Source organism: Vespula vulgaris, chromosome 19 (genome assembly GCF_905475345.1).
Source record: "Vespula vulgaris chromosome 19, iyVesVulg1.1, whole genome shotgun sequence".
NCBI lineage: Eukaryota > Metazoa > Arthropoda > Insecta > Hymenoptera > Vespidae > Vespula > Vespula vulgaris.
The window spans coordinates 1,607,586-1,634,267 of record NC_066604.1 but is presented as its reverse complement, the minus strand read 5'-3'; the positions used below and the strand labels follow the sequence as shown (position 1 = coordinate 1,634,267).

Genomic DNA, 26,682 nt, shown 5'->3' with positions numbered 1-26,682 from the left:
CAATACGATTAGTCAGCTTGGTTCCCAGGCACACGGTAGTAGCAATAATCGTGCGAGCGCGTGCTGCCTACGATTCCTGTGTGAACTTTATCGTGATCGCACCCTCCCCTCGTGATCCACGATCACCTCTATGTTCTAAATCCCTCCCTTACCCCTCGCCATCCTGAAACGCGTTACGATGTCCACTAGTTTACGATAGATCGTGTGCGTATGTGTACACGTCAAGCCAAGACCCTAACCGGTCTAGCTTTCGACGCGTGTATGCACGCGTATAACTTGAAAAAGAGAAGGGTGGAGAAAGCTTTGAAGTGGGGGTGAAAGGGGGATGAGAAGGTGGTTGGAGTGTGGGAGAGACGGATCGAGGGTGGCGTCCAAGTGATTTCATGGTGGCGCACGTATCAATTTAAGGGATCGACGAGGGATAAACGACGGAGATTCTCGACTTATCGCTATCGATATTTCCACGTTATTTCGATTAACTAATTTCCCTTTCAATTTCTTTCAGCATACATACGTGTATAAATAATATATCGAATTCAACGATATCAACATATAATATATCGAAAAATGAAAGTTAAATCGGTCGTGTTGAGTTAATTATCGTTAAAAATTTAGATGAGAGATTCTAAAGGTAAGATTCTTATGGGATAAAAGTTGGGCAGATTTGTTACAAATGAGAACGAATGACGAAGACAACGATCTAATCCGATAAAAGAAAATCGAAAGAGAGACAGAGAGGTACGAAAAGACGATTCCTGAATGAGAAAAGAAAAGAGGAGGATGAGAAGGAGGAGAAGGAAGGGGGAGAAGAGGGGAGAAAACTAGGGACACCGCGAGTAGAGGAAGCGCCACAGGCGTTCCCACGAAAATCGCCCCTCCTGATCTCTCAGCTCGTTCCCCTCATGTTCGTGTAAAAGTCCCTCCCTCCCTCTCTCTCTCTCTCTCTCTCTTTCTCTCTTTCTCTTTTTTCTCTCTGTCTCTCTCTTTCTTTCTCTCTTTTCTTCCCTTCTAACTCTCGCCTTTGATCCATAGGGTTCCAGCGTAGCTTTCACCTTGGAGAATCGTACAGGAGGAAAAGAGAAGAACCCATAGTCCCCCCCACTCCTAAAATATATGAGAATTCCCCCACCACTGGGTCTGAAACAGGGCACGCGGCTCGTGTGCCGTCCCTGGGTCCTCCCGCACACGACATACGTCCGCCGCCACGCGACCGATGCACACGCGTGCGGGAGCTAGCAGTAGTAGCAGCAGCAGCAGCAGCAGCAGCACTAACAGCAGCAGCAACAGCAGCAGCATCAACCATAGCACTAGCTAGCAATAGCAGCAGCAAAAGTAACTACGGCGATAGTGTGTGCACACCCACCTTCTATATTCTACGCGACAACGGGGATAAGTGCATCCGCGAAGAAGTCCTCGCGATAGCAAACTCAACATATCCAAATCCTGACACGCGACCTCAGGAAGCTGTGCCACGTGTGAATCGTGTGATCGACAAGTGCAATCCACAGTTGTTCTTTTTCTTCTTTTTTTTGTCTTCTCATTATTCCCATTTCGTTCTTTTCTTTCCTTTCCTTTTTTCTTTCCTTTTTCTTGTTTTTTTCTTTTTTTGATTTTTGTATTTTCTTTTTTCAATCTCGATCGTTCTCCATTTTGTAACAAGGAAGAAAAAAAAGTGACGTTAATGATTAATCCGCGATGTACGTCCATCGATGTGAATCAAGGTAGAGTGTTCTACGAAGCAGAACTCCCAAAGAACTAAATCGTTTTAATGTCTACGTCTGATTCATTGGACCCACGATTGTTATTCAAGGTTATTTAACGATCGGCACATTCGCTTGCTTGGTACCGCAATGCGACTGATATGATACTTCGTTCGTATAACAGAAGCATCGTTATGGGATCGATATTATGCATCAGATAACATCTAGCAATTTTTAAAGTATATATCGATCGATCATCCTGGATCATACTTAATCGTTATACGATTTTACGTACACTGCCTATAACTATAAAACTTCCAACAACGTTTCTTCTTCTTCTTCTTTTTTTTTTCTTCTTCTTCCTCTCTTTGAAACGACCGTCAAACAGTTAGTAAAAAAATCTCGTGAGAAAATGTGGCGAGTGGTCGTAGCACGTTCGGACGAGAACAGTACTTTGTTGTCCTCGGACATTACTTCTGGTGCCGTAGCACCAACGCATTTACCATCCGGTCATCATTGGGGTTATCCACCTCCACCGCATCATCCTCCTTATCAACCGCAACATCCTGACATGCGTCATCATCACGATATGCGTCCACCACCTCCTGATCTTCGTCATCCACCACCATCCAACATAAACGATATCAGAACTCACGAAATGCAGAGACCTGACCTTAGACATCAAGAGATGCAGAGACATCAAGAAGCACAAAGACATCAGGATATGCATAGATCGGATATAGTTAGACATCAAGAAATAAGACATCCCGATGTTAGGCATCAGGATATGTCTGGGATGAGACCTGATATGACCGACATTAGAACCAATCACGAATATTCCGATCTTAAAATGGACGAAATGAGATCTCAAGATGCTAACCAACAACAGCAACAACAACAACAACAACAACAACAACAACAGCAACAACAACAGCAGCAAAATCAAGCTCATCATCAATCAAGGAATCTCAAAAGAGCTATGAGCGACTCTGACTGCGATGATGTTTTTTCCGAAGAAAGTGGCAAGGAACCGTACGTATATAAATAATATCTAATTTCAATTTTATCGAATAGTATAATAGGATTATCCTTGACATGAGAAAATTAATGTTCGATCGATATGCTATAAAGAGCATAAACGAGTGCATATTCGATCGTTATTTTCTATATACATATATACATACGTACGTACACACACATGTATATATATATATATACACAAATAAATTATAAAATTTATGAGAAACTTTATGGATAAATCGATGAACTATAAAGTTGTATTTCATTCTGAGCGAGACGTCAAAAGATACCACCACCAGTCTACATTTTTCTTTTGCCTTTCTCGTTACAGATGCAACTCACCCGGAGGTGATTCTTGTCAGCATGCATCGCGTAAACGTAGAAGGGGGATGATCGAAAAGAAACGTCGTGACAGAATAAACGCATCCCTTGGAGAACTGAGAAGATTGGTGCCTGCAGCGGCCAGAGACCCTCATAGTGCAAAATTGGAGAAGGCTGAAATACTTCAGCTGACGGTCGAACATTTACGTACGCTTAGAAATAAAGGTAAGTTTATATATATACACACACACACATATATAACATCCAATCTTTTTTAACTGATCCTAACAAATATAAAATCGCCCTATTGATTACAAAAATACTCGTCATTAATAACGCTTAAACAGGTATATCTAACATAAACGGTAAGTCTAACGGTGAATCTAAAGCTAAGAAAATGCGTTGAAAATCGAAAAATAATATACCCAACCGTTACTTCAAATAACGGAGCATTATCTGAAGTAAAGCAAGTTCTCTTCCTCTCTTGCCTCTCTTTCCTCTCGAGTTTCCTACTCACACCCCTTTGGGTGTCTCTCAACCCTTCGAGATTGCACCCATGTTCTTTCCCGGTATTGCCTATACGAGACGGAAAAGAAAAAAGAAAAAAAAAGAAGAAAATAAAGTTTGCAAAGGACAAAGCTACAAACATGATGATGATGATAATGATATATGATGATGATGATGATGATGTCAGATGATCTCGTAAACGTAGAAATCTCTATATAGTTAAGAAAAATAAATCGATATTTTCCTCGATAGATATAATTTCGATCTAGATTCTTATTTTCCTGCTTATCTAATCGCTAACCAAGCGCATCCTTTCACGTATACGCGGTTGATTGGACAACATCGATCAGAAACAATTTAAAGCTACTTTCCGAGTCAAGGCCGATGCAACTCAACCTGCACCGAAGTAAATCGTATTTTCTCCCGTATCCAATCACTTCCTTCTCTGTATTTGTCTTTTTCTCTCTGTGTCTCTGTCTCTCTCTTTCTCTTTCTCTCTCGCTTACTTTTTACAGCCGTCATTTGCCGATTCTTTTAGACCGGAAGACACCTGTTGACCGTGCGTCGAGAACGGTAACTCCATAACCGAATCACCATCTGTCGTTCCTATAGATTTTCCTCGTTAAAATGCATTCAATAAAAATAAAGGGTATCGTATCGCGACTTGGTGTTACTTATTAATTAACTGTTTGTTGTGATACGTCTGCAGAATAATTTGTTAAGCGCGTTATGGTATACGAGTTATAAAAAATGCTTCTATGAAAGTGCAATTCAATAAAGAAAGGTAGAGAAGGGCTCTAACACATCCTGCGGATTCAACGAGCAATATATTTATAGTAACGTCGATAAAACGACGACGTGAAAAATTTCGCGAAGGAATCGTTCGACCGTGAAAATGGCTATTTTAAAGTGAAAATAAAAAAGGAAGGAAAAAAAGAAAAAGGAAGAGGAAATAAATAAATATAAAAAAAAAAAAATAGAAAGAAAGAAAGAAAGGAAGAAGAGCACGGAGAAGAAATAAAAATAAAAAAAAAATGAAAAGAATAAAAAAAAAAGAAGATGACTCTCGTTACGGCAGAATTTATTGAAAAACCGATCTCGTCATTGAAGAAGAAAAAAGAAAAAAAAAGAATAGACAGAGAGAGAGAGAGAAAACAAAAAATGGAAAAAAGATTAACGAGCATTTTATTATGTTCTTACGTTATATCGATTTATCGAACGATTAGTAGAATACTTGAAGCTCGAGCACGTTTTGCGATTTTGCTAACCGATATATGAATCCTAAATCCTCCTGTGAATCCCTGAAGCAGCAGGTGCTGGATCCAACTCGAAGATCCTGTGGGAAGCACAGGAAGTCAACGACTCTTCCTCGATGGCGTTCCCACGATTGGTGGCGATACGAGAGAAAGAGAGAAAGAAAGAAGAGAGAGAAAGAGAGAGAGAGAGAGAGAAAAAGTAAGAGAAGGAGAATGTGTTCGTGTATGTGTGTAGGGTGGCCTCGCACTAGCACCCCTCATGAAGAAGGCGCTGAGTTGCCAGCGACCGGGGCAGATGTCGAACTCTGTGGGAAACCAGCTACCAAGTAGTAGTATACTAACTCACACAATCGTAGATCTTTCTATATATTTCTGTACAATATTGAAAATATCAACGACGAAAAACGAGTGATTCGTTAAAAAATTGGCGATTAGAAACGACGACAACGATGTTTTTCAATTAAATATTAAAAATTGGATGATTATAAAATAAGGGAAAAATATATGACATATAGAAGGAATACATATACGCGCATAAATATTATATATTTATATATTACATATATGTGTGTATGCATCCATAGATTTAGTAATAAGAAATTGTCTAACTTCTAATGGACCTAGAACTTATAATGTCGTGGGACAGGCTATTTCCAATTGGTGTATAAGCTTTGCATGTGGCTCCGGTCTATGGGGGTCTAAACGATTCCCACGCTACCTGTCCCATTGCCCCCTACCTCAACGATACAATACCCCTCCGGTTGGCAAAGCCAAGGCTTTTAGTCCATTTCAACTTTCTCTCTCTCTCTCTTTCTCTCTCTCTGAATATATACTCTTCAACGAGAAGGCATTGTGTCGTCGTGATACAAAAACCTCTACTCTTCTTAGTTTATGATAATAATAAAACCTTCGCGGAATTTTTCTTTCCGTTTCGATAGTATATTATAAATATTTGATCATCTTCATTTTTATTTTCCAGGACCTGATGGTTACGACAGTACTAAGTTAGCTATGGATTATCATGCAGTTGGTTGGGGTGAATGTGCTGCTGAAGTTGGTCGTTACTTAATCACTATGGAAGGTTTGGATGAGAGAGATCCATTAAGGTTACGTCTTCTCTCTCATTTACAAAGTTTCCATAGGGAACATACAACAGGACCACCACCTTCAGCCGGTGTTCCTGGCCCAGGTGTACCTTCAGCAACAACACTTACATCTACTTCAACAGCCAGCAGTTATGAACCTCCTAGCACGGTATCTACTGGTATGCCACCAGGAGCTGGTACTATGCCTCCTCTTCTTGGTGGTGGTGCTTTAGGTTGGAGCCAATATCCAACACAATATGCACAACAACAAGGCAAACCTTACAGACCTTGGGGAGCAGAACTTGCTTATTGAGGATACGATTATTTAGGAGAAAGTATATCTTCCGATATTAATTTATAAAATTTCCTTTTTTGTTTCTTCTTTTTCTTTTCTCTTTCTTCTTTTTTTTTTATTATAAATCAGTTTTTTTATTTAAATCAATTTCTATCTTTCTCTTTCGATCGATTATTTCTCTAATCGATTGTAATCAAAATTGTCGATCCTGACGATTTAAAAAAGAGCCAATGAAATTTAATATCTTTTTTAGATTATTGTACATAAGTCATAGATAGGTGATATATTTTGTATAAAACGATCTCTCGAAACGTATCTCAGGAATTTGATATGACCAAAACTATTAGGATTAGATACGTCCGACTAGTGATACGATAATAGTCATCATATAGGTATATATAATATATTATATTATATACGAGTACCTAAGAAATAATAATAATAATAATAACAATAATAATATTTATTTGACAGAATTAAAATCTTGTATAGTGTACATAGTTTTATCAATAGGGTTTTTTCTTCATATTTGCAATTATTGGATGTTATTAAGCCTAATTATCGATATATATATATATCTACTTGTGTGTATATATAAATATATCGATATATATATATATATATATATATATATATACATATATACTTCTACGAAGAGTGGGTTTTCTTTTTATCTTTTGAAGATTGTATTCCAAAGAAACATATATTGAAACATTTACTAACGACGTGCCATTGTACAGCTTGCAGATTTGTATACATGCTAAAAACAACAAAGATATTTTTGCAATAAGAATTTTTAATAAAGAAAACAAATGCAAAAAGAAAAAGATCAACTCAGTCTTTTCCCTTCGCTTCTTATTTACCTTAACTTAAACGTACAAATTAAACGCAAATTTATTTGTTCTGTTGATGCCAACGTTACAGACAGTATAATCTCTTTTCTTATGCAAACGTTCGTATTCGCAGCTTGCCAACCAAAAAAAGAAAAAAACAAAAGTAAAAAGAAAAAGAAAAATATAAATTCATACAATACGTATACACATCTACTATGTATGTATGCGTTCAAGAACAGAAAAACTCTTGACACCCTCCCTCAGGCATTATGCCTGAACCAGTTTTGCGTCTCGTTAGTTTCACCTTCGCACGCAAAAGATTGTAGAGATTCGCAAAAAGGAAAATATAATTGCTACCACCGATTGCACCCCTGGTGATTCTTCTCGCGTGAAAGCAATTTTCGAGAATCAGGAATAATATCGGACATGGACACGTGCCTATTGTTCATGTTAAGCTCTCTCTTTCTCTATTTCTCTCTCTCTCTTTTTTTCTGCGAATTTAAGAAGGCTCGTTACCCTCCCACAGATTTCTATCCTCAAAGGATTGCATGCAACCACTAGGAGTAATTGCTAAAGTGTGCACGTGTTGAACCCATTGGCATGATTTTTCTCTCTCTCTCTCTCTCTTTCTCTTTCTATTTTTCTCTTTCTCTCTCCTCTTTTGTAAAACGTCGTCGAAAAAGATCTCTTAGAAATATTTAATACTTTGAATCGTGGATAAGAAATAAAGAATAAAAAAAAAAATCATGATAAACAACGTTTCCAACAAATTTCCTCCTGGATCGATGTGTAATAGCTTTAGCAAAAGTAATTCCAAAGAAAGAAATAATTTAACACGCTGACTCGTGTAAAAAAAAAAAAAGGTCACGATGAAAAAGTCATTTTAAACAATTATTCTCGCGGATCGATGTTTAATAATCCTAAAAAGAAAAGAAAGATAAAAAAGAAAATCGTGAAGAAAGATATAATTCAATAAGCTGACTCATGTGAAATGGTCTCACGATAAGAAAATCATTTTGTCCTTCCGAATAACTAACGATATCTAACGATTTTCGAGGAATTAATTCGAAGATAGAAATTTTCTAATGGGAGAAAAAAAATAAAAAGTAAAAAGAAAAATGATGGAAAGAAAAGATGTATACATAAAATCACCATTGTTCGTAAGTTTTACGAACAAAACTAAGATGTTTAGTTATTCTTTAGTTACTAACGTAAGGCTACGAAACTTCATGAATATTTGAAGATAGACGTTAGACAAATAGTAGAGAAAGGGAAATACATAATATAGATAGGAGTGAGGTATACGACTTACAACTATATAGAATTCTGACTCCAATGCGACCATTTTATTGATGACGTTCGTATCCTTTACAAAGTCACAGCCTTATCGACGTCTATTCATTCGTATCGTTCACACACTCAAAATATACAACCATTCCAAATGCATACATATATATAAGTATATATATGTACACACATATATATATATAGATATATGTGTGTGCGCACGCACATGTATTATATCTTTTAATACTCGACATAGAAATTTGTTTATCTAAGAGACATTTTTATAATCGTCCGATTTTTTTTTCTCTTTTACTTCTTTTTTTCTTTTTTTTTCTTCTCCTCTTTTTCTTTTCTTTTCTTTTTATTTACAAGTGTAATTGTAGGAAGAATAAATATATTCTTTTTATGTAAATTTTGGATGGACGACAAGAGACACGTTTTTTAAATTTTAGAGAAACACAAAGTTAACACACATTTTATAGTACACCTTTTTTTTTTTTAATTATAATCAACTCGTTCTAATCCATTGACTATATCAACATTTATCGACGAACATATTTATCGCAATAAGAAATTCTATGATATATATTACCTTGGATGTGAATCGAATCGGTCAACTTATAAACTACGTTACTGCATTACTATTCTATTCTATTCTATTCTATTCTAGTTTCTTGCACATAGGCATATCCGATATGCGTTTGTACTATATTAGGTATTGCTGCACGATGTGAATACCTTTGAATAATAGCAGTACGATAGAAATCGTTTTTCTTTCAAGAAGTTGTAAGGAAAAAAAATATTATTAATAAATAAAAACAGAGAACAAATGATAAAATGAAAAAAAAAAGAAAGAAAGAGGGAAAGAAACGAAAAAATTATACAAGTTATTCTAACAAATTTGTGCTAGGAATTACATATATACGTACATACATATATACAGACATATATATATATATGTGTGTGTATGTATGTATGTACAGAATTGAAAGAAGTTTCAATACATACATACATACATACATATATGGACGAGATATGGAATTAGGCTAAACGAGATCAGAATAATAAATCCGATAAATTTACTGAGATTTCTTTCTTAAATATTCTTTCGGAAGACCGAGCAATACGCTCGATTATAAAATCTTTTTCTTTGGTCTTTCATTCTTCGTTTTCTTTCAAACTTTCTTCTCTTTCTCTCTCTCTCTTCCTCTCTCATCCTCGATAATCTATTTATTGCTAGTAATTAGGAACGTGGAATAAATAATAAATATAAAAGAGAGAGAGAAAGATAGACAAATGGACAAAAAGAGAGAGAAAGATAGAAAGACAGAGAGAGATAGATAGATAGATATACAGATAGATAGATAAAGAGAAAAAGAGACAGAGAAAGAAATAAATATTATCAACGAATTCTTTATCGAAGCAAACGTTAGATCGTCATTTCATTTTCAATGTTCTCATTCCTTTGATTCTCTTCATATTCGTCACAACAATGACAACATCTAGAATCACAATCGTCGATGTTCTCAATGACGTAGGTCATGTAGGTGTCGATACTTTTCGCGTCCAGGGACGGTAGGGACAACGAAAGGGACACGGCATCTAGATCCGGTCCGAGGGTCGATTGCCAACCACCATTAGACTGCTGCGACCTTTTAAACTTCCGACTCCTCGTAGACAGCTTCTTGATCGCCTACGATGAAAAGCAACGATGTGTTTTTCTCTTTTGAAAATATCAAGTAATTCTCCCCTCATTCCCCCACCCACCCACCTATCCACCCACCCTTTTTACCCCTTCCTTCTCCTTCTCCTTCTCCTTCTCTCTCTCTCTCTCTCTCTCTCTCTCTTTCTCTCATGCACGAACACACACGCAACTCTGACGTAAAACGCGCGAGCTAATAGATTACGTTACATGATAGTATTCTTATCTTCTGATGTATAACGTTACAACAACACGTTTCGAATCTTCATTACGGATAAATAATTAAGTTTCTCTTTCTCTCTCTCTCTCTCTCTCTCTCTCTTTCTCTCTTTCTTTCTCTGTCACGAGCATACTTTTTCTCTATAATAGAATTGTCTTAAAAATTGTATTAAACGGATAAACAAAATACAACTCGAATCGGAATCGAACGGTCAAAAACTAGGAGCAAGCCAATGCCCGGGTCACTCGACGATGTCACGCTGCAAAATTAGGTCGTCGAGCACCGAACTCAACATATGCATACGTACACACACACATACACATACTATGACGTCCCATATACTATCTTTTTTTTCCCCTTCCATTTTTTTTTCTCTTTGACTAAACGTGTATAAAGCAATTGTTTTCAATTTTATTTATAACGATAATAATGAAATATGAATTTCTTCTTACCCGTAAAATCCTACGTCCGGACTTGCTCAATAATTTCTTCAACATGATCACTCTAAGATTCTTCTATCTTTTATCTTCCTCCTCCTCCTCCTCCTCCTCCTCCTCCTCCTCTTCTTCTTCTTCTTTTATAGGATATCCTTTCTTTGAATGATGTCTCTCCGAACGATTTTCTTTGACGTCACCAAAATAGAATTAGTCAATTATCGACGATTATGATCCCTTTTCTCCACTTTTTCTTACACTTCTTCTTTTCTATCTTCTTCTTAATATTCTTCTTGTTTGATTTGCTTTTCCCTTTAAGAAAAGAGAAAGAATGAGAATGCGCAACTCGAATCTGTCACGAATCTCTGGTATTCTCAACGAAAGGTACGATCGATGCGAACCGTACGCCGTCGCGAGACGAAATGCCGCTCCTACGTGCTACCCTCTCCTATTTATTACCTCGGTCGGCCCCGACCTTATCACACGTTATAAGCTTGCTCCCTCTTTCTCTTCTCTCTCTCTCTTGATTTCTCTCTCATTTTCTCTCTCCTGTTTACTCTTACCCTTTGTCACTTTTACGAGAGAGATTTTACGAGGCATCAGACACTGACACGCGCACGACGAATCGTCTGAGATATTTTCTCGTAACATCCACTGATTTTGACTCGATCTACTCGTGATCAGATGTTTCTCTCTTTTTTTTTTTTTTTTAATTAAAGACAAATTATCTACATCATATATACATATATATATATATATACATATACATATCTTCTATTTATTAAAGACAAATTATCTACATCATATATATATATATATATATATATATATATATATATATATATGTTCATATTCATTTGAATATGAATTGTAACTTGAATGTTCAAATATTCATTGATAAAAGGATGAAAAAATAATGCAACGATCGATCCAATAATATTCGGTCCATTGGGATCGAAAGACTAGAGAGAAATAGATAGATAGATAAACAGACAGAGAGAGTAGAAAATCGAATTGAATTAATGGCTCGATGATTGATGACGAATTCATCGTCAATAGAGTATACCTACTACTACGTATCTAAATCACCAACATACGACAAGTTAATTGATCGTAGATTCCACTCGATTGATTTCTCATCTTTGTGCATAGGATATTTGTATTTTCGATTAGATAACATATTTTTTCTTCTTCTTCTTTTTCTTTCTTTTTTTCTTTCTTTCATTTCTCTTTTCTTTTCTTTTTTTTTACTACTCAATGGATAATAGATCTTTATTCCGTAAAGATCTATCGAAATCTCTCGAAATACTATAATAGTATCTCTCGCGTTATTCGTGACTCGTGGGGGTGGATCGAGGAGGGTGGAAAATGGGAGGAGTGGGTACAATGTCAATGAAATATCTTCGAACACTTTAACGTAATTAAATGATCGATCTTTAGATGATCGAGAGTAGGCTCTCCTAGTTCTCGTGCACGTGCATCACGAACGTAGACACGCGTCGATCTTACGTCTCTGCGGTCAGTGAGTATCACAAATCTTTTATGATATTTCTAGAGAGAGAGAGAAAGAGAGTTAGAAAAAGAAGAAGAGTGAAAAGAGAGAGAGAAAGAGAGAAAGAAATCGTTTGCTCTACTTTTTCAAGAGTACCATTTCGATGCCTTTTTTTCTTTTCGATAGAAGTACATCAAACACGTGTATGTATCTTCTCTCGAATATAATAATCGTTAGAAACGAGAAATTCATATTTCGAGAGACATTATCATTATCATTATTATTATTATTATTATTACTATAATTATTTTTATTAATCGATTCGATAATTGTAGAATATTATTATACCTAAATCATTAATTTTTTAATCTTATCTCGAATTACATACATATATTATCATATATTCGTATCGTATAAGTAATTAAGTATATTTTTAATGGATATAACAAATTAAAAATCGAGTGTTGAATGAAACGGATGTATTAAACAAAATCCAAATTATTACACGCACATCTATGCAACTGAATATGAAATTTTTTTTTTGAGATAATGAACACAACTAAAATCGCACTTCTTTTTTCTTTTCTTTCTTCTTTTTTACCAAGTTAATTACAAATGCAAGAAAGATGAAAGGACGATAATGTTCACTGTTCCCGTTCGCCTAGTACTTTCAATAATACGTATGTGATGTGTATACGTGTGACGCGTGTGAGCGAGGTTGTTCTCACGCGAGGGCACGCGCCATTCGTGCCCCTCGACGTACGACGTTGAGCTAGTCGGCCACGTGCCGGCTCGATGCGTTCACGGAAAACTCATAATTGTCATAACATTCGAGTATGGATGAAGAAGACTAAGAAAGAAAAAAAAGAAAGAAAAAATGAGAGAGAGAGAGAGAGAGAGAGAGATAAAAGCTCCTTCTATGGAATTGAATTCACAAGTGCCCTCTTTCGTTCTTTGCTAAAGCCTCTTTTGTGTTTGCAATCTCTTCTCTTCTCTGTTCTTCTCAACATTTTTTTTTTCTTCTTTATCTCTCTCTCTCTCTCTCTCTCGTATTTTTTCTTTTTTAATTATTTTTTCGATGTTTTTTTTTCGACCAACGTTCGATGTACGTCATACCGAACTCGTTCGAGTTATTTCAAAGATTGGCCAATATATGTCGTCAGAATTTTTGATAATCGAATTGATCGAATACTCAACGATAAGTGATCCTAAAAATTAGTACCCAATTGTCTCGTTGGGATTTGCGAGGCTAAACTTTGTGTTTTTCAATTTTGTTTGATCAATTGTAAAGAGAAAAATTGAAAGGAAAAGGGAGGTTTTAATGACTTATTGTTTTGTTTTGAAAAGAGAAAGGTTATTGATTTGAACTGTCTCGAATAGGAATTAATCGATATTTAAAATCGAAGTTGAATGATTTTCGATCGATTTAAAAAAATATATATATATGTATATGTATAGATTGTCGAAAGAAATCGTGTACATATGTTAAGAAATCAATTTCACATTAAACGATGTAAACGACGAGACTGTTTCGAATTCGACGAAGAAAATGATTAAATCTAACATCGAAATTTTCAAAGAAACGAAAGAAACTTTGTATTCGATAATTTTTTCATTCGGACGATCGATAAAACGTCTTCTATGTTTTCTTTTCTTTTCTTTTCTTTTCTTTTTTTTTGCAATCTCTCCTCTTCCTCTTCTTTTTCTTTTTATCTCCTTGTCTCTTTTTTTTCATTCTTACGTTGTTATTTTAAACACGTACTTATACTTTTTTTTTACTTAATTACGATTATACTTTCCGAAAAAGAGTATTATCGTATACGAATATCATATCAATGTTTCAACGAAAAAAGAAGAAAAAAAAAGAGAAAAAACTGAAAACGATTATCTCGAGTTATTCGTAGAAAATGACTAATATAATCAATTTCCAATAAAAAAAAAAAAGAAAAGAAAATCAAAAGAAATGAAACTTGGTTTCATTCGATAGTTTTCATGCAAACTATCGTGTCGTTGATTGATTAGTCGGTAATAGGCTTTAAAAAGATAAAACTATAGACAATGATAACATTGTCAAATTTGACGATACCAAATGACCAGTTATTTGTCTCACCAGTGATACCAACAAGTTTATATTGAGATATCTTGACATACTATAATTTTGCTGACGTCAATTCTCTCTTTCCATCTTTGTTTTTTTTCTTCTTCTTCTTTTTTCTTTCCTTATTTTTCTCTTTTTTCCTCTCCCTCTCTTTCTGTTTCTTTCCGCCTCTGTCTCGAATTAATGCGTAGTTCATTGCTCCCACAAGACGAAGAAACTTATTTGCACCATTTCGCAACATTTAGCTGATCGTACGAATTGCGAATTTCGTATTCTTTTTGATCGATCGATCAAATCATTGACGTCACTTTTACAAAGAACCATTGAAATTCTTTATATCCCTTCCTTTTTAATTTCGATGATAAACGGATTAATTTAAACCCCAATATACACAAGACACGTGTCGGAATATAAAAGAGAAGGATCGTTAGAAAGTGTGCGAGAAAGTTCCTAACTATGATTAAACAAACGTTCGAGATATTATTTTTAATTTGGATTAGAATTTAATCTTAGACATTCTCGACGTATCTTGTTTCTTTCTTTCTTCTTTCTTTCTTTCTTTCTTTTTCCTTTTTTTTTTTCCCGATTAAATATCGAATAAACAAGCGAACGAAAATAAAACGGATAACAAAAACAACAAAATTAAATCGTAAACTTATTTACAATAAATAAAATCAAATCAATCGATAAATAAAGAAATTAATGAAGTGAGTGGGGAGAAGAATGGAGAGTGTAAAAATTAAAAATAACGAAGTTGATAATAATAATGATAGACGTATGTATATATGAATGTGTGCATTTATGCATGTATGTAAGAACGTTCGCGGCTTGCTCGGTGCTAGCCAATAATTTTTAGGGGAAACAATTGCCATTGGCTATAGTGTAACGACCGACGCGTGCCATGTCACGTGCCTAAGAATGCACGTTCAAACATTGCATACGAGTATACGGTAGAGGATAAAGAGAATACGATAGAAAAATATAAGTCCCGTCTAATTGCGACGGCCGTTCCATTAGAGATTAAACTTCAAACGGGTACCGAAAGTTTCAATGATGTTTCTCTCAGTTAATTAATAATATCTTTGTAACGAAAGAAAAAATAGAACACACTAAAAAAAATATATATATATATATATTAAAAAAAGAAAAAAAGAAAGAATCCAACGAACCGTCTTCAATCGATATTTCTTCAATCTTTCTCTTCTTCTCTTTTTCTCAAAATAAAAAAGTTCTTTAATTAATTACAAAGATAAATAAAATATAAAAATATAATCTTAACTGTAGAATATAATCTCTCTGATGTTAGACTTTGAAAAGAGGTCAAAAGTTAATGGGACGAAAACGTTAATTATTCGATGACGTATTACGTCGAGAATTTCGTAAGACTAAACGTCCTCGGAAACGTCACGAATTGCGTGACTACGTTTACGTTGATTTATCTCCAGCTGCAACTCGTAAATATTTGTAAAACCTCCGTTACGATGGTACGGTCACGTAGCCACTAAGATCGTTACTTCGATATCCATTGCCTTTTGAATTAATATTATCAATTATAGAAGAAGCTTAACGTTAATTCGTATTAATATAATAAATCTCCCGTGAAATATATCTTGGAAAAAAATAATGTTAAATACTTTTTTTAAATATAAATTTAGTTATTATATATATTTATATATATATATATAATATAAATCTTTTATGATTTATATTAATATCATAAACGAATTGCAGTTATCAATTACATTCATTGACAAATACGTGGGAAGAGCATCGGTCGATGCCTCTCACACGTATGTTATACGATTAATATGATCCACGTAGGTCTGTTGCAACGATGCACTTATTCGTCGAAAGTGCATCGTCTTTCTGTCAAATCTTTGGTCGGTAAAGTAGAGCGACTAAAACAAAAACGATGACATATCAATAGATAATATTGCATACTAGTTATTGTCAACGTCCACCACGTGGCGCACCAATCGTGATATAAGTGCAGCTGATCATATTCTCTACCTTTTTTTCTATGTCTCTCTTTCTATCGAATTCTAATCGAAGAATTTTATAACCTATCTAAACAAGAACGTTTCCGGATGATTTTCGTTTTTACGTTTATCGTTAACAAAAGTGTACTAATAAATCAATAATACTTTATTATTTTAAATCAGTGAATACAATTGTTAAATATGAAGGAACAACAAGAATTATTACAACATTTGGAACAAGTTGAAGAAAAAGCTGGAGAGATTCTAACTGACAGACAAGAAATAATTGCACTTGATAAACGAAGAAACGATGACAGGGTTGGCATGAGAGCATTGCAAAAAGCAAACTGTGAAAAAACTTGGATGGCTATAGGTCCTATGTTATTAAAAATGCCAAGTAAAACTGCAGAAGAATTGCTTTTAAAGGGTATGGATTTTGTTTTTGATGTTGTTCAATTGAATAATTTATAAAATATTTTGATATTACAGATCAAAAACAATGCGACATAGAAGTGAATAAACTGAGAAGTGATTTAAAGATCAAAGTCAATGAACTGAGAGATTTGGAATTGAATCCACCTGTACCTGGATTAATGTTAAAACCTATGTCCTATAAAGAGATGTCTGCAATGAACCAAGTCTTAGGAGGAAATACTTAGTTACTGTTAGTATTAATTAGATATGTAACGTTTTATTTAACTATAAATTATCGTCTTTTACATACCGTGTTATTAATCATGTACACCTTTTCTACCGACCTGAATAAATTCTAAATCGACAATAAACAACTAACGCCCTCTAGAACTAAATCTCGCAAACTAGTGAATAACCGACAGAAATAGTAGGTAAGAAAAACTGTCGATAAGAAATAGGCACAGTCGATAATTAACGCAACAGTCGATAACTGAAAAAAACCGATCGATAAGAATTTCTGCTCGATCGAAGCAACTAAGATGAAACATAAATTATTTTATCGAAATATTAAAAAAAATATATATACAACAATCAATCCGTACCTATCGAATACTTTATTAAATAAAATAAAAACTGACATAACGATACTCTGATATTTCGTATAGAAATAGATTGAATTTAATAAACCAGTCGCATTTAACACGAGTTTCAGTTTCATTTTCCGTTTCCACGACTGATCTCGGCCTATCCAAAGAGATAACGAAGGAGTCGAACTTAAAAAAAAAAAAAGAAGAAGAAAAAAGAGAGATATACACATTATTACTCGTCCGATCGTGCCTTATCTCACGCGGTTTATGTTTTGATATACTCTTCACGCCATAGTGCAATCCGCGTTCTGTGAAACACTTTTCTGCACTCATTAAAAATCTTACTCATCTTTCGATAGCGTCGTGAGTAATTAGCGACACTCTAGACGACTGAGATCTCTTCTTTGTTGTATAATACCCCCTCTCCTCCCCTCTATCTTTCTCTCTCTCACTCTCTCTCTCTCTCTCTCTCTTCCAAGGGATACAAAAAGATTGTCAAAAATATAAAAGAAATATTTTTCTTCGTTAAGTTTTTCGAGGACTCGAAAGGAGTAACATTAAAAGGGCCTAGACATTTTTCTTCCTTTCCAACGTGGCTAGGCTAGTTAGGATGTGGAAAGAGAATGAAAAGGTTAGAAGAAGGAATGACGAGAGTAAAGAAAGAAAAGAAAAAAAAAGAAAAAAAAAAGAAAAGGTATGCTAGAATTCTCTTTGTCGTTAAAAGTATTAAATTATTGCCGGAAAGCTCTTTGCATACAATGGCTCCGGTGGTCTAAACGAACATGTACGTATATGAGAGGAAAAGAAAAAGTAAAAAATAAACAGAGAAAGAGAGAGAGAGAGAGAGAGAGAGAAAGAGTTTTATATATATATATGTATATATATATATACATAAAGGGACTGACTACCTACCAAGTTATTCCCTTATCTTCGTTTTTTTACCTGCGACGACGGGTCAAAATAACAGAACTAAGCGACGCGACAGCTAAAATTTATAATTCCATGCAGGCGCCTCTCGTCTACGCCCACTACGTACGAAGATCTTGTTTTGGTTGGCACGCGTATCGTCAGGATAACATTTATTTGCCTTGGTATATATGTATTTATATATATATATATATATGTATGTTGTATGTATGTATGTATATATATGTGCACATAGAAAAACAATGTTACTAAATTGTATGAGAAATTTGCGACAATATTTTAAAGCGATATATTAAAGTCGATATAAATCAATTTCTACTTAATATATCGTCGCTTTATGTAAAAACAAACCAATCGAACGTGGATCGACAATTTCAAAAAGATCGATCATAATAATCGACGATTACTATAGAAATTATATATATATATATATATATATATATATATATATATCGTATGTACAAAGTTAAAGCATGTAGAAATGATTACTTTTGAAAATAAAGAAAAAAAAATGTTTCGCAATAATAAGAATTTTAATGACCTTTAGATCTCTATGCATTCTTAAAGAAACTCTTTCTAAGGAATCGTATATTCTCAGGCTTCTAACCGACCACGTCTTTGTTTGTTCTTAACTTTTCCTTTTTTATAAGTAGATTCACATACACATCTAAACGATTTATAGTTTACTTTTTATTCTATTTAGGAAGAAAAAAAAAACTACGATCTATTTCGCTCGTAAGAAATATATGTATATATATATATATATGATATGGTGAAAAACAAAGGCGCACGTTCACGTACGCATAAGCATACATAAATTAAGAAAAATTCATTTCCTTAATTCTACTTTCTTTCTATATATTATACTAATGGTATACAGTTACGTTACGATAATACTTTCCATTTGATTTGATTTCGATAAATCAATAATATTCAGTAGATAAGAGTTAACAATTAATTTTTTTCCTTCTGATCATCATCACGATAATTTTTAAACACCTTGTATATATATATATAAATACATGCATACGTTGTTATTATCTATTTCAATTGTTAATAAATCTTAAAAAAAAAGAGAGAGAAAAGAAAAAAAGGAAGAATAATTATAAGTAACAAAATAATAGTTTATCTTATACTTAAATATTATCATTTTTCGAAAGGTTTTGAATTATCCTATGGAAATATATATATGTAACAATGTAATGACTTACTACCGACGATCATCCTCGTCGTTGTTGTTGTACGATTTTATCTTCAAAAAAAGCCGGACGAAAAAAACAGAGAAGAAAAATGAAATAGATGAAAATAAACGATCCGATCTATTCCACGTACTTATACATTCGTTTATATATCTGTAACAAAGTAAAATAATAAATCGTTAGATAAATAAATAAATCGATTTTATAATATATATATATATATCATATAATTATATATCATTAAAAATCATATAAATATATCAATTATATATCACCTAATAAAATCATATATATAATATATAAGTATATCTTACATAAAAAAGTAAAAAAGAGAGAGAGAGAGAGAGAGAGAGAGAGAGAGAGAGAGAGAGAGAGAGAGAGAGAGAAAAGATCCAACGTTCTTTCATGCATACGAAACAAAATCTAATATACGATATAAAATAAAATATGAAGAAGAGAGTATCAGGAGAATAAGAAGAAGGATAAAAAAAGAAAAAGAAGAAAAAGGAGACCACGAAAAAAATTAAATTAAATTAAAAAAGAAAAGCAAAAAAGGAACGTAGCGATTGCATTTAATTACACTTCTCTCTCTCTCTCTCTCTCGTTGCATTTATACACACATATATACACGCATATATAAACGCATATATATATATATATATACACATACGTGTAAAGAAACGAACCAATGAGAATCGTGTGCATTAATAAAGAAATCGCACGCACATGATATCAACAACGGCTCGCGTATTGTCTATCCACCGTTTTAACGAGCCGCAGCAAGCAGCGAGCTGTAACGCACGTGCTGTTTTCGCGCCATGAAAAAAGAGAGAGGAAAAAAAAAGAAGGAAAAAAAAAGAAAAAGAAAAAAAGAAGAAAAAGAGAGAAAGAGAGAGAGAGAAGAGGGAGGAAGCGTTGACTCATTTCGTGCAACTTCCACGAGCTCTTGTCTCGCAGCTGCGAGAGAGAGCAGAGTCCAGACGCACAGTAACTTACATAGTTCGTTCGTTTGGTTCGTTTGGTTCGTTTGGTACGGTTCGATTTCATTCTTTGCATTTATTATTCGCGAATCCTTATATCGCTTATATATTTCACGTTTCACGTTTCACAGGCAATATACATAGGACCCCATTTAACTTTCTTTCTTTGTCTCTCTTATCTCGGGAAATGACCCTTCTCTTCCACGTAGAGAACGTATTACATTCGATCATGTTTCATTCACTTTACGTATGGAAGTTTATTTTGTTCTTTTCGTTTTTTTCTTTTTTCTTTTTTCTTTCCTCTTCTTTCTTCTTTCTTCTTTTTCTTTTTCTTCTTCTTCTACGTGTTCTTTCTTTTCCTTTTTTATTTTATTTTATTTTTTTTTTTTTTTTTTATCAAACTCTTCGATCGTTCGCATTAAAAAGAAATCTAATTAAAAGCGTAATGTTGATTAATTGTAATTCTTTTTTCTTTTTCTTTTTTTCTTTTTTTGTTTTTTAATAAAATTGTACATTTTCTTGTATTGTTAATTCATTAAATTGAGAAGAGTATGGATCTAATCGAAAGTGATATTGATTATAATATTATTTTTTATTTCTTTTCTCTCTTTCTTTTTGTATATGGAATTATCGATGGTTTTCCGATCGGTAATACAGTTTGCACAGTTATCCGTTAAACCGTTACAATCGATAGTCGAATAGTCGTTTAGTTCTCGTTTTTGATTCGTGTAATTAGTTTTAAGATATGATATGGTATAGAACGGTTGATAGATGTTCTATTTTTTTCTTTTATATATATATATATATATATAAAGAAATGATTCTTAATAGTATTGTAATATCGATGCAAAGAAATGACGACAAGCCGCGATTATTTAACGTTTGATGTTTGTAGTTTATAAAAAAAAAAAAAAAACTCAATACAACATTGTTTTACCAACGCATATCGTATAATATTAAACATACAGGTAAAGTTACCTGAACAGATGTTAAATAGAAACAATCTCTGAAAGTTTGATTAATTTGAAACACAGAGAAATATTCGTACTAGTTTCAACTTGCTTCGTCGACGACTGCGAAATTTGAGAGAGAAAGAGGAAACGATTATTATTATAATTATAATTATAATTATAATAATTATTATTTTTATTATTGTTATTATTATTATTATTATTATTATTATTATTATTATTATTATTTTTATTATTATTATTGTTATTACAACTATTGTAAAACATGGTAACGTAGCAATAGAGGCTAGTTTTATCTTTGTGAAACGTCGTCGATAAGATACGACAGGAATATAATTGTGTTGAGCTATTCAATATGATTGTCGTCTTTTAAGAATGTGTTTTATAAATGTTCGAAAAACAAACGAATGATTTTATCGTTGACTAACCAACTATGCTAGTAGACACTTATCGTTGTTCAACAGATAACTGAGAAAACTGTATTATCGGTTGGAAAACAAGATCAATGATTTTCCTTTCTAAATCTATTAAAAAATATATATATATAATAATAATAATAATAATAATAATAATAATAATAATAATAATAATAATAATAATAATAATAATAATAATAATAATAATAAATAAAAAATGTTTTCAAGATGATAGATAAAATATACGTATAATAATTTTTAATAGAGACAGATAGATAGATGGATAGATAGTATTAATTTGTAAATATGTCTAATAACCTATTAAAGTATATTATATCGTAATAAATAAGTACTTAATAGTTCAGGATATTTTTACTATCATTAGAATAGAATTAGATAAGGAAGATTATCATTAAATATTTCCTCTCAGCTTAAAACTCAAAACTCTAATACACAAATGTAATCACTTTAAGTTAACTCAAACTAGGAAAACTTTTCTATCATCGAAGCGATCTCTCAAGCGCGTTATTTGTCCTAATCTCGAGACCTTCGACCTCGTTCGACAAGGTCCGTGTTACATAGTTTGCCGAAGAGAAAAGTATGTCAATGAGGAGGGAAGCTCTTTTCTTCTTGTTAGATATAGTAATTCGTTAATTCAGCTAACGTTAAAAAGATTGTTACAAGTTTCGTAATTGAACGAGCTTGTTTATACGATTTTAAATAATAGAGAAAACGGAAAAAGGGAAAGATAGAGAGATACATGTATGTATTACGTAGAAATAGCGATTAGATTCCATCGATCTTTTTTTTTTATCCATTTATCGATCTACGTTCCAACACGATCGTAAAGCACCTTCATAGATCAGAATCTCTCTCTCTCTCTCTCTCTCTCTCTCTCTCTCTCTGATGAAAAATAAGAGGAATAAGAATAAGAATGTGAAATAAGAAAAAGAAGAAGAGGAATAAGAATAAGAAGAAGGGTAAGTGCTATGTAATTCTCGTTGAGATGAAACGGCACCGCGATTCAATTCGCGATTCGAAATGGCAATGACATTCCGCAACGTCGTAATTTTTCTAATCGTTAAGCACATTCAAATATGGCGATCAAGCTAGGTCCTTGGCTATATAGGCAGAAGTTGGCTCAAGGACGACTGCCACTCGTCTGTCTATTCGAATTTCATCATGGATGCGAAGCTGGTAAACGGGTGAATGTCAGCTCTTTGCGCTTCATTCGTCTATATATATATATATATATATATATATATATATGTACATGTGCGTATATAACGAGAAAGAAAGAGAAAGAAAGAGAGAGCCAACAGAAAAAGAAAGATAGAAAGAGAGAGTTGCCATTCTTTCTCTCTCTCTTTCTCTCTGCAAAGAGAAGAAGATCATCGAACGAATATTATTTATTGTCAAAAAAAAAAAATAAATAAATAAATAAAAGAAAATTTGCCATATCTTTTAAAGATATCTACAAGAATTTCTTTCCCCCTCTCTTTCTATCTTCCTATCGATGAAAAAAACCGACCGACCATCAGATTACATCGAATATCGCGATTTAATATTTGCAACCTCCATTTTGTAAATATAAAAAAAGAACAGAGGAAGAAACACACGCACACGTACAAAGGAAAAGAAAGACAGAAAAAAAAAGAAAGAAAGAAAGAAAGAAAGAAAGCAGATGAAAGATGCTGTATAGTAAACCGAAGTATGGTCGAGCTCTCGAGCAAAGGGATATGTCGGGCACTCGGCTACAGGTGCCACCTGCGAGTTCCGTAGGCATACGAGAGAAAGAGAGAGAGGGAAAAAAGGAAGGGAAAAGAACAGAAAAGGAGAGAAGAAAAGGAGAGGAGAGAAAAGGAGAGAAGAGAAAGAGAGAAAGAGAGAAGAAGAGATAGAGAGGTGAAGAGAAAAGGGACGGCTCGAAGAACGTCGTCGTCGTCGTCGTCGTCGTCGTCGTCGTCGTCGTCGTCGTCTAGTCGTAGCCGGTGGCGGCAGGTTAAGGCGCGAATATCCAACATATCAGATCGGTGAGTCACGTCGGCTCTTGTTCGATGCGTTCCGGCTACCCCATTCGCCGCCCACGCGACAGCCCAGGCTCTGACTCATCAACGTTTCTTGGAAACGGTGCGCGTGTCTCATTTGAAATTTTCGGCTTACGAGAAAAGCTACGATGGTTATTACATCCTACTATCTTACTACTTAATACTTACTTAGTACTCTTACGTCGTTATATCGTACTCTTACGTTCTTCTTTACTCTTCTTCTTCTTACTCTTGTTGGAACTATTCTACTATTACTAGTGTTTTTAAGTTTCTTTTGCTCTTGTTACTACTACTTTGTTGTTGCTGCATTATTGCTGCTGTTGTCGATAATGTTTCTTCTCCTTCTTCTTTTTTACTTTCGATATCATTATTATCGAGAGAAAAATAAATAAATAAACGAATAGTTCTTTTAGTCGGAGTTTCTTTTTTTTTCTTTTTTTTTTGTTTAAACCATCTTGCACTCTTAAAGACTTTTATCATTTTCTCTCAATCGATATAACGATTTACGACGTCGTAGATTTCGTTCTATGTCCCCTTTTTCTTGAGGAAGAGGGGTCGACATACGCGGTCACGCTCCGATGCATCTTTCAACCCCTCTATTCCACCCTTAGTACTTGTTACTTTACTTTCTTACGCGATAACACAACCTCCTATTGTTATATACGAGAAGCTACTCACGCGGAAAATAAGAAAAGAAGTTCAAATGATTGAGAAGGCAATTTCTTTTAAAGATGCATGTGTGTTACAGGTTATCCATTAACGCGCACTTCGCGTATTATACTCGACGTCGTTGTTATTTCAATCTGAATTATTCGCTATCCAAATTTCTAAATATAAATCCAACGAAATTCTAACCTTAACATCGATTACGTACATACGTACACTCCTACGAAATGAAATTTCGTTATGCGAACGGCCGTACGGATTTTTCGGACCCACGACCGTGTCCTACTTTCGTACGTTAAAAAAACGTTGCTCGTTGAAATTTTGTCACGCTTCCGACGAGGAAGAAGATATCATCCAATCACGACCGTTCGCACTAAACGTTCTTTCTCAGGTAACCACGAATCATTGGGTACCCTTTCCCTCTGATGTAACTACGTGTTTACGTATATGAGTTCAATAAATGTAACCTGTTCTCACTTAAAAGAAAAAAAAAAGAAAGAATAAAAACCCCTGCAAGAAAAACTAAGACAAAAAAAAAACAACGAACGTGATCGAGTTCGAGAAAAAAGGGAAAGAAAAAAAGGAAAGAGAAAAAAAAACGAAGACGATCTTGCTCGAACGTTAACACTGCAAGACGAATAGAAAAAAAATACCTCTATTCACTGACTCGTAATTGTAAAAGAAAAAAAAAAAAAAAAAAAAAAACAGAAAACGAAATCAAATTTTGTAACCGATTCAGGTGCCCGCTCGTAAAAGTACCCGCTGTATTAGCCGTCCCTGGTGCGCGCGTTCCACGGCGTCGCTGCGTCGCGATTGGTCGAAGATCGAATAGCCAAATGACGTCATCGTCGCTCGGATAGCGTCGGGGCGTATAGAGGCGGGACGAAGTTAACCGAACTTGGCCGAGTATAGGACCGAACGCATCGCGAATCTTTCGAGGTATTCCCCCGCGGTATGAGTCATCGGGCTTTTAGTTTCGCACGGTTTCGGAGCAAAGGAGCCTGCTGCACGATAACCGTGCACACCTCGGACGCTTTTTAAACGTGTTTCGAAGGAAAAGAAAGAGGTGGGAGGGTGGTAGGGGAAGAAGAGGAAGAGGAAGAGAGAGAGAGAGAGAGAGAGAGAAGGAACGACGACGGTATCTTTCGAATCGAATTCTTTGCTACGCTTGAGAAACGAACAGTACACTACGTAAGTACGTAAGTACCTAAGTACTTACGAACGTACAAAACTTCTCATCGCGCTGTGTCCGTTATTCTTTCATTTTTATTTCTTAATTTTTTCTTCGTTCTTCTTGGTGCCCCTATTTATCAAGATAAAGATAGAAATAGGAATATGTAGATAGAGATAGAGACAGATAGATATCTCTCTCTCTCTCTCTCTCTCTCTCTCTTTACTTTCTTTTTCTTCCTTCATTCTCGTGGTCGCGTATCGTGATTAACGCGACTGATCGACGACGAAAGGGGAAATAAAAAAGCATATATACGTACACACATACGTATGTACGTACGTATGCATGCACGCACGCATTCGCGCACACGAACGAACAAACAATTGGGAAAAAATAAGAAGATAAAGAAAAATGAAGCTGGACGTGTCCGACGTATTGTACGACAGCTCGAGCGTTTCCAGCGACAGCGGTACGTCGCAGAGTTCCCGCGTCAGCCATGATTTTCTCTCCAGCATCGCTAACTCAGCTACGCTGCCGGGCAACGTAAGTACATACATACATACATACATATATATATACATATATTATATGTATATAGATATATAGAATACATTTACTCGATTTCGATTCGAAAAAGAAGAAGAGGAATAAGAGAAAAAACAAAACGAATCTTATTAGATTATTTTTTATTTCGATAATATTAATATTTCGTTGGATCTATCTGAAGTTAGTAATTCGATTCGATTCGATTCGATTCGATTCGATCATAAGATGTTTCTTATTTTCGTCTTCTTCGTTTTTTTCTTTATCACTTTTATTCGACGTTATTTCTTATTTCGTTCGATCCATCTATAGTAGTTTGAATCGATGAATCTTTAACGGTTTTTTGTTCTCAAGTATAAAAAGAAGTTTACTTTTTTTAAACATGCATTGGTTCAACCTAACTAGTACGTTACACACATACACGCACACGCACACTCGTTTATTTCCAATCGAATTTGTTTTTCTTTTGTTTTTTTTTCTGCATGCCCCGTCTACTTCTCCTCCCACACCCCTCCCCCTCGTTTCTTTTCC

General features: G+C 34.3%; 4 protein-coding genes and 1 long non-coding RNA gene across 7 annotated transcripts in view; 3 read left to right on the top strand and 2 right to left on the bottom strand.

Annotated features, from left to right (window-relative positions):
• Nucleotides 1-286: 286 nt before the first annotated feature.
• LOC127070734 (hairy/enhancer-of-split related with YRPW motif protein-like) lies at nt 287-6,718 on the top strand. 2 transcript variants are annotated; one of them, XM_051009113.1, is made up of 4 exons: nt 287-631; nt 1,033-2,732; nt 3,052-3,266; nt 5,784-6,718. In XM_051009113.1, the coding sequence occupies exons 2-4, from the start codon at nt 2,113-2,115 to the stop codon at nt 6,200-6,202; spliced, it is 1,254 nt and encodes a 417-aa protein (XP_050865070.1). In that variant the 5' UTR covers nt 287-631; nt 1,033-2,112; the 3' UTR covers nt 6,203-6,718. The 2 variants fall into 2 exon arrangements, with proteins under 2 accessions (XP_050865070.1, XP_050865069.1); XM_051009112.1 differs by having other exon boundaries at nt 287-2,732.
• LOC127070745 (uncharacterized) lies at nt 6,632-24,814 on the bottom strand. The gene is made up of 3 exons (XR_007784627.1): nt 23,940-24,814; nt 19,369-19,509; nt 6,632-6,944 (listed from the first exon to the last, which is right to left on the bottom strand). It is a non-coding gene; the product is annotated as an uncharacterized LOC127070745 (long non-coding RNA).
• On the bottom strand, nt 8,337-11,099 carry LOC127070744 (uncharacterized). The gene is made up of 2 exons (XM_051009132.1): nt 10,679-11,099; nt 8,337-9,997 (listed from the first exon to the last, which is right to left on the bottom strand). Exons 1-2 carry the CDS (start codon nt 10,721-10,723, stop codon nt 9,734-9,736), a joined length of 309 nt encoding a protein of 102 aa, XP_050865089.1. The 5' UTR covers nt 10,724-11,099; the 3' UTR covers nt 8,337-9,733.
• Nucleotides 16,268-16,948, top strand: LOC127070743 (p53 and DNA damage-regulated protein 1). The gene is made up of 2 exons (XM_051009131.1): nt 16,268-16,656; nt 16,719-16,948. Exons 1-2 carry the CDS (start codon nt 16,431-16,433, stop codon nt 16,886-16,888), a joined length of 396 nt encoding a protein of 131 aa, XP_050865088.1. The 5' UTR covers nt 16,268-16,430; the 3' UTR covers nt 16,889-16,948.
• A 594-nt stretch (nt 24,815-25,408) lies between the features above and the next one.
• Nucleotides 25,409-26,682, top strand: part of LOC127070733 (transcription factor kayak) — a 42,562-nt gene continuing 41,288 nt past the window's right edge. Inside the window, exons 1-2 of one of the 2 annotated variants that reach the window (XM_051009108.1) lie at nt 25,409-25,628; nt 25,901-26,151. In XM_051009108.1, the coding sequence (XP_050865065.1) occupies nt 26,020-26,151 (132 nt within the window). In that variant the 5' untranslated portion in view covers nt 25,409-25,628; nt 25,901-26,019. Of the gene's footprint in view, nt 26,152-26,682 lie in introns of both variants that reach the window. The other variant, XM_051009107.1, reaches the window with a different exon arrangement.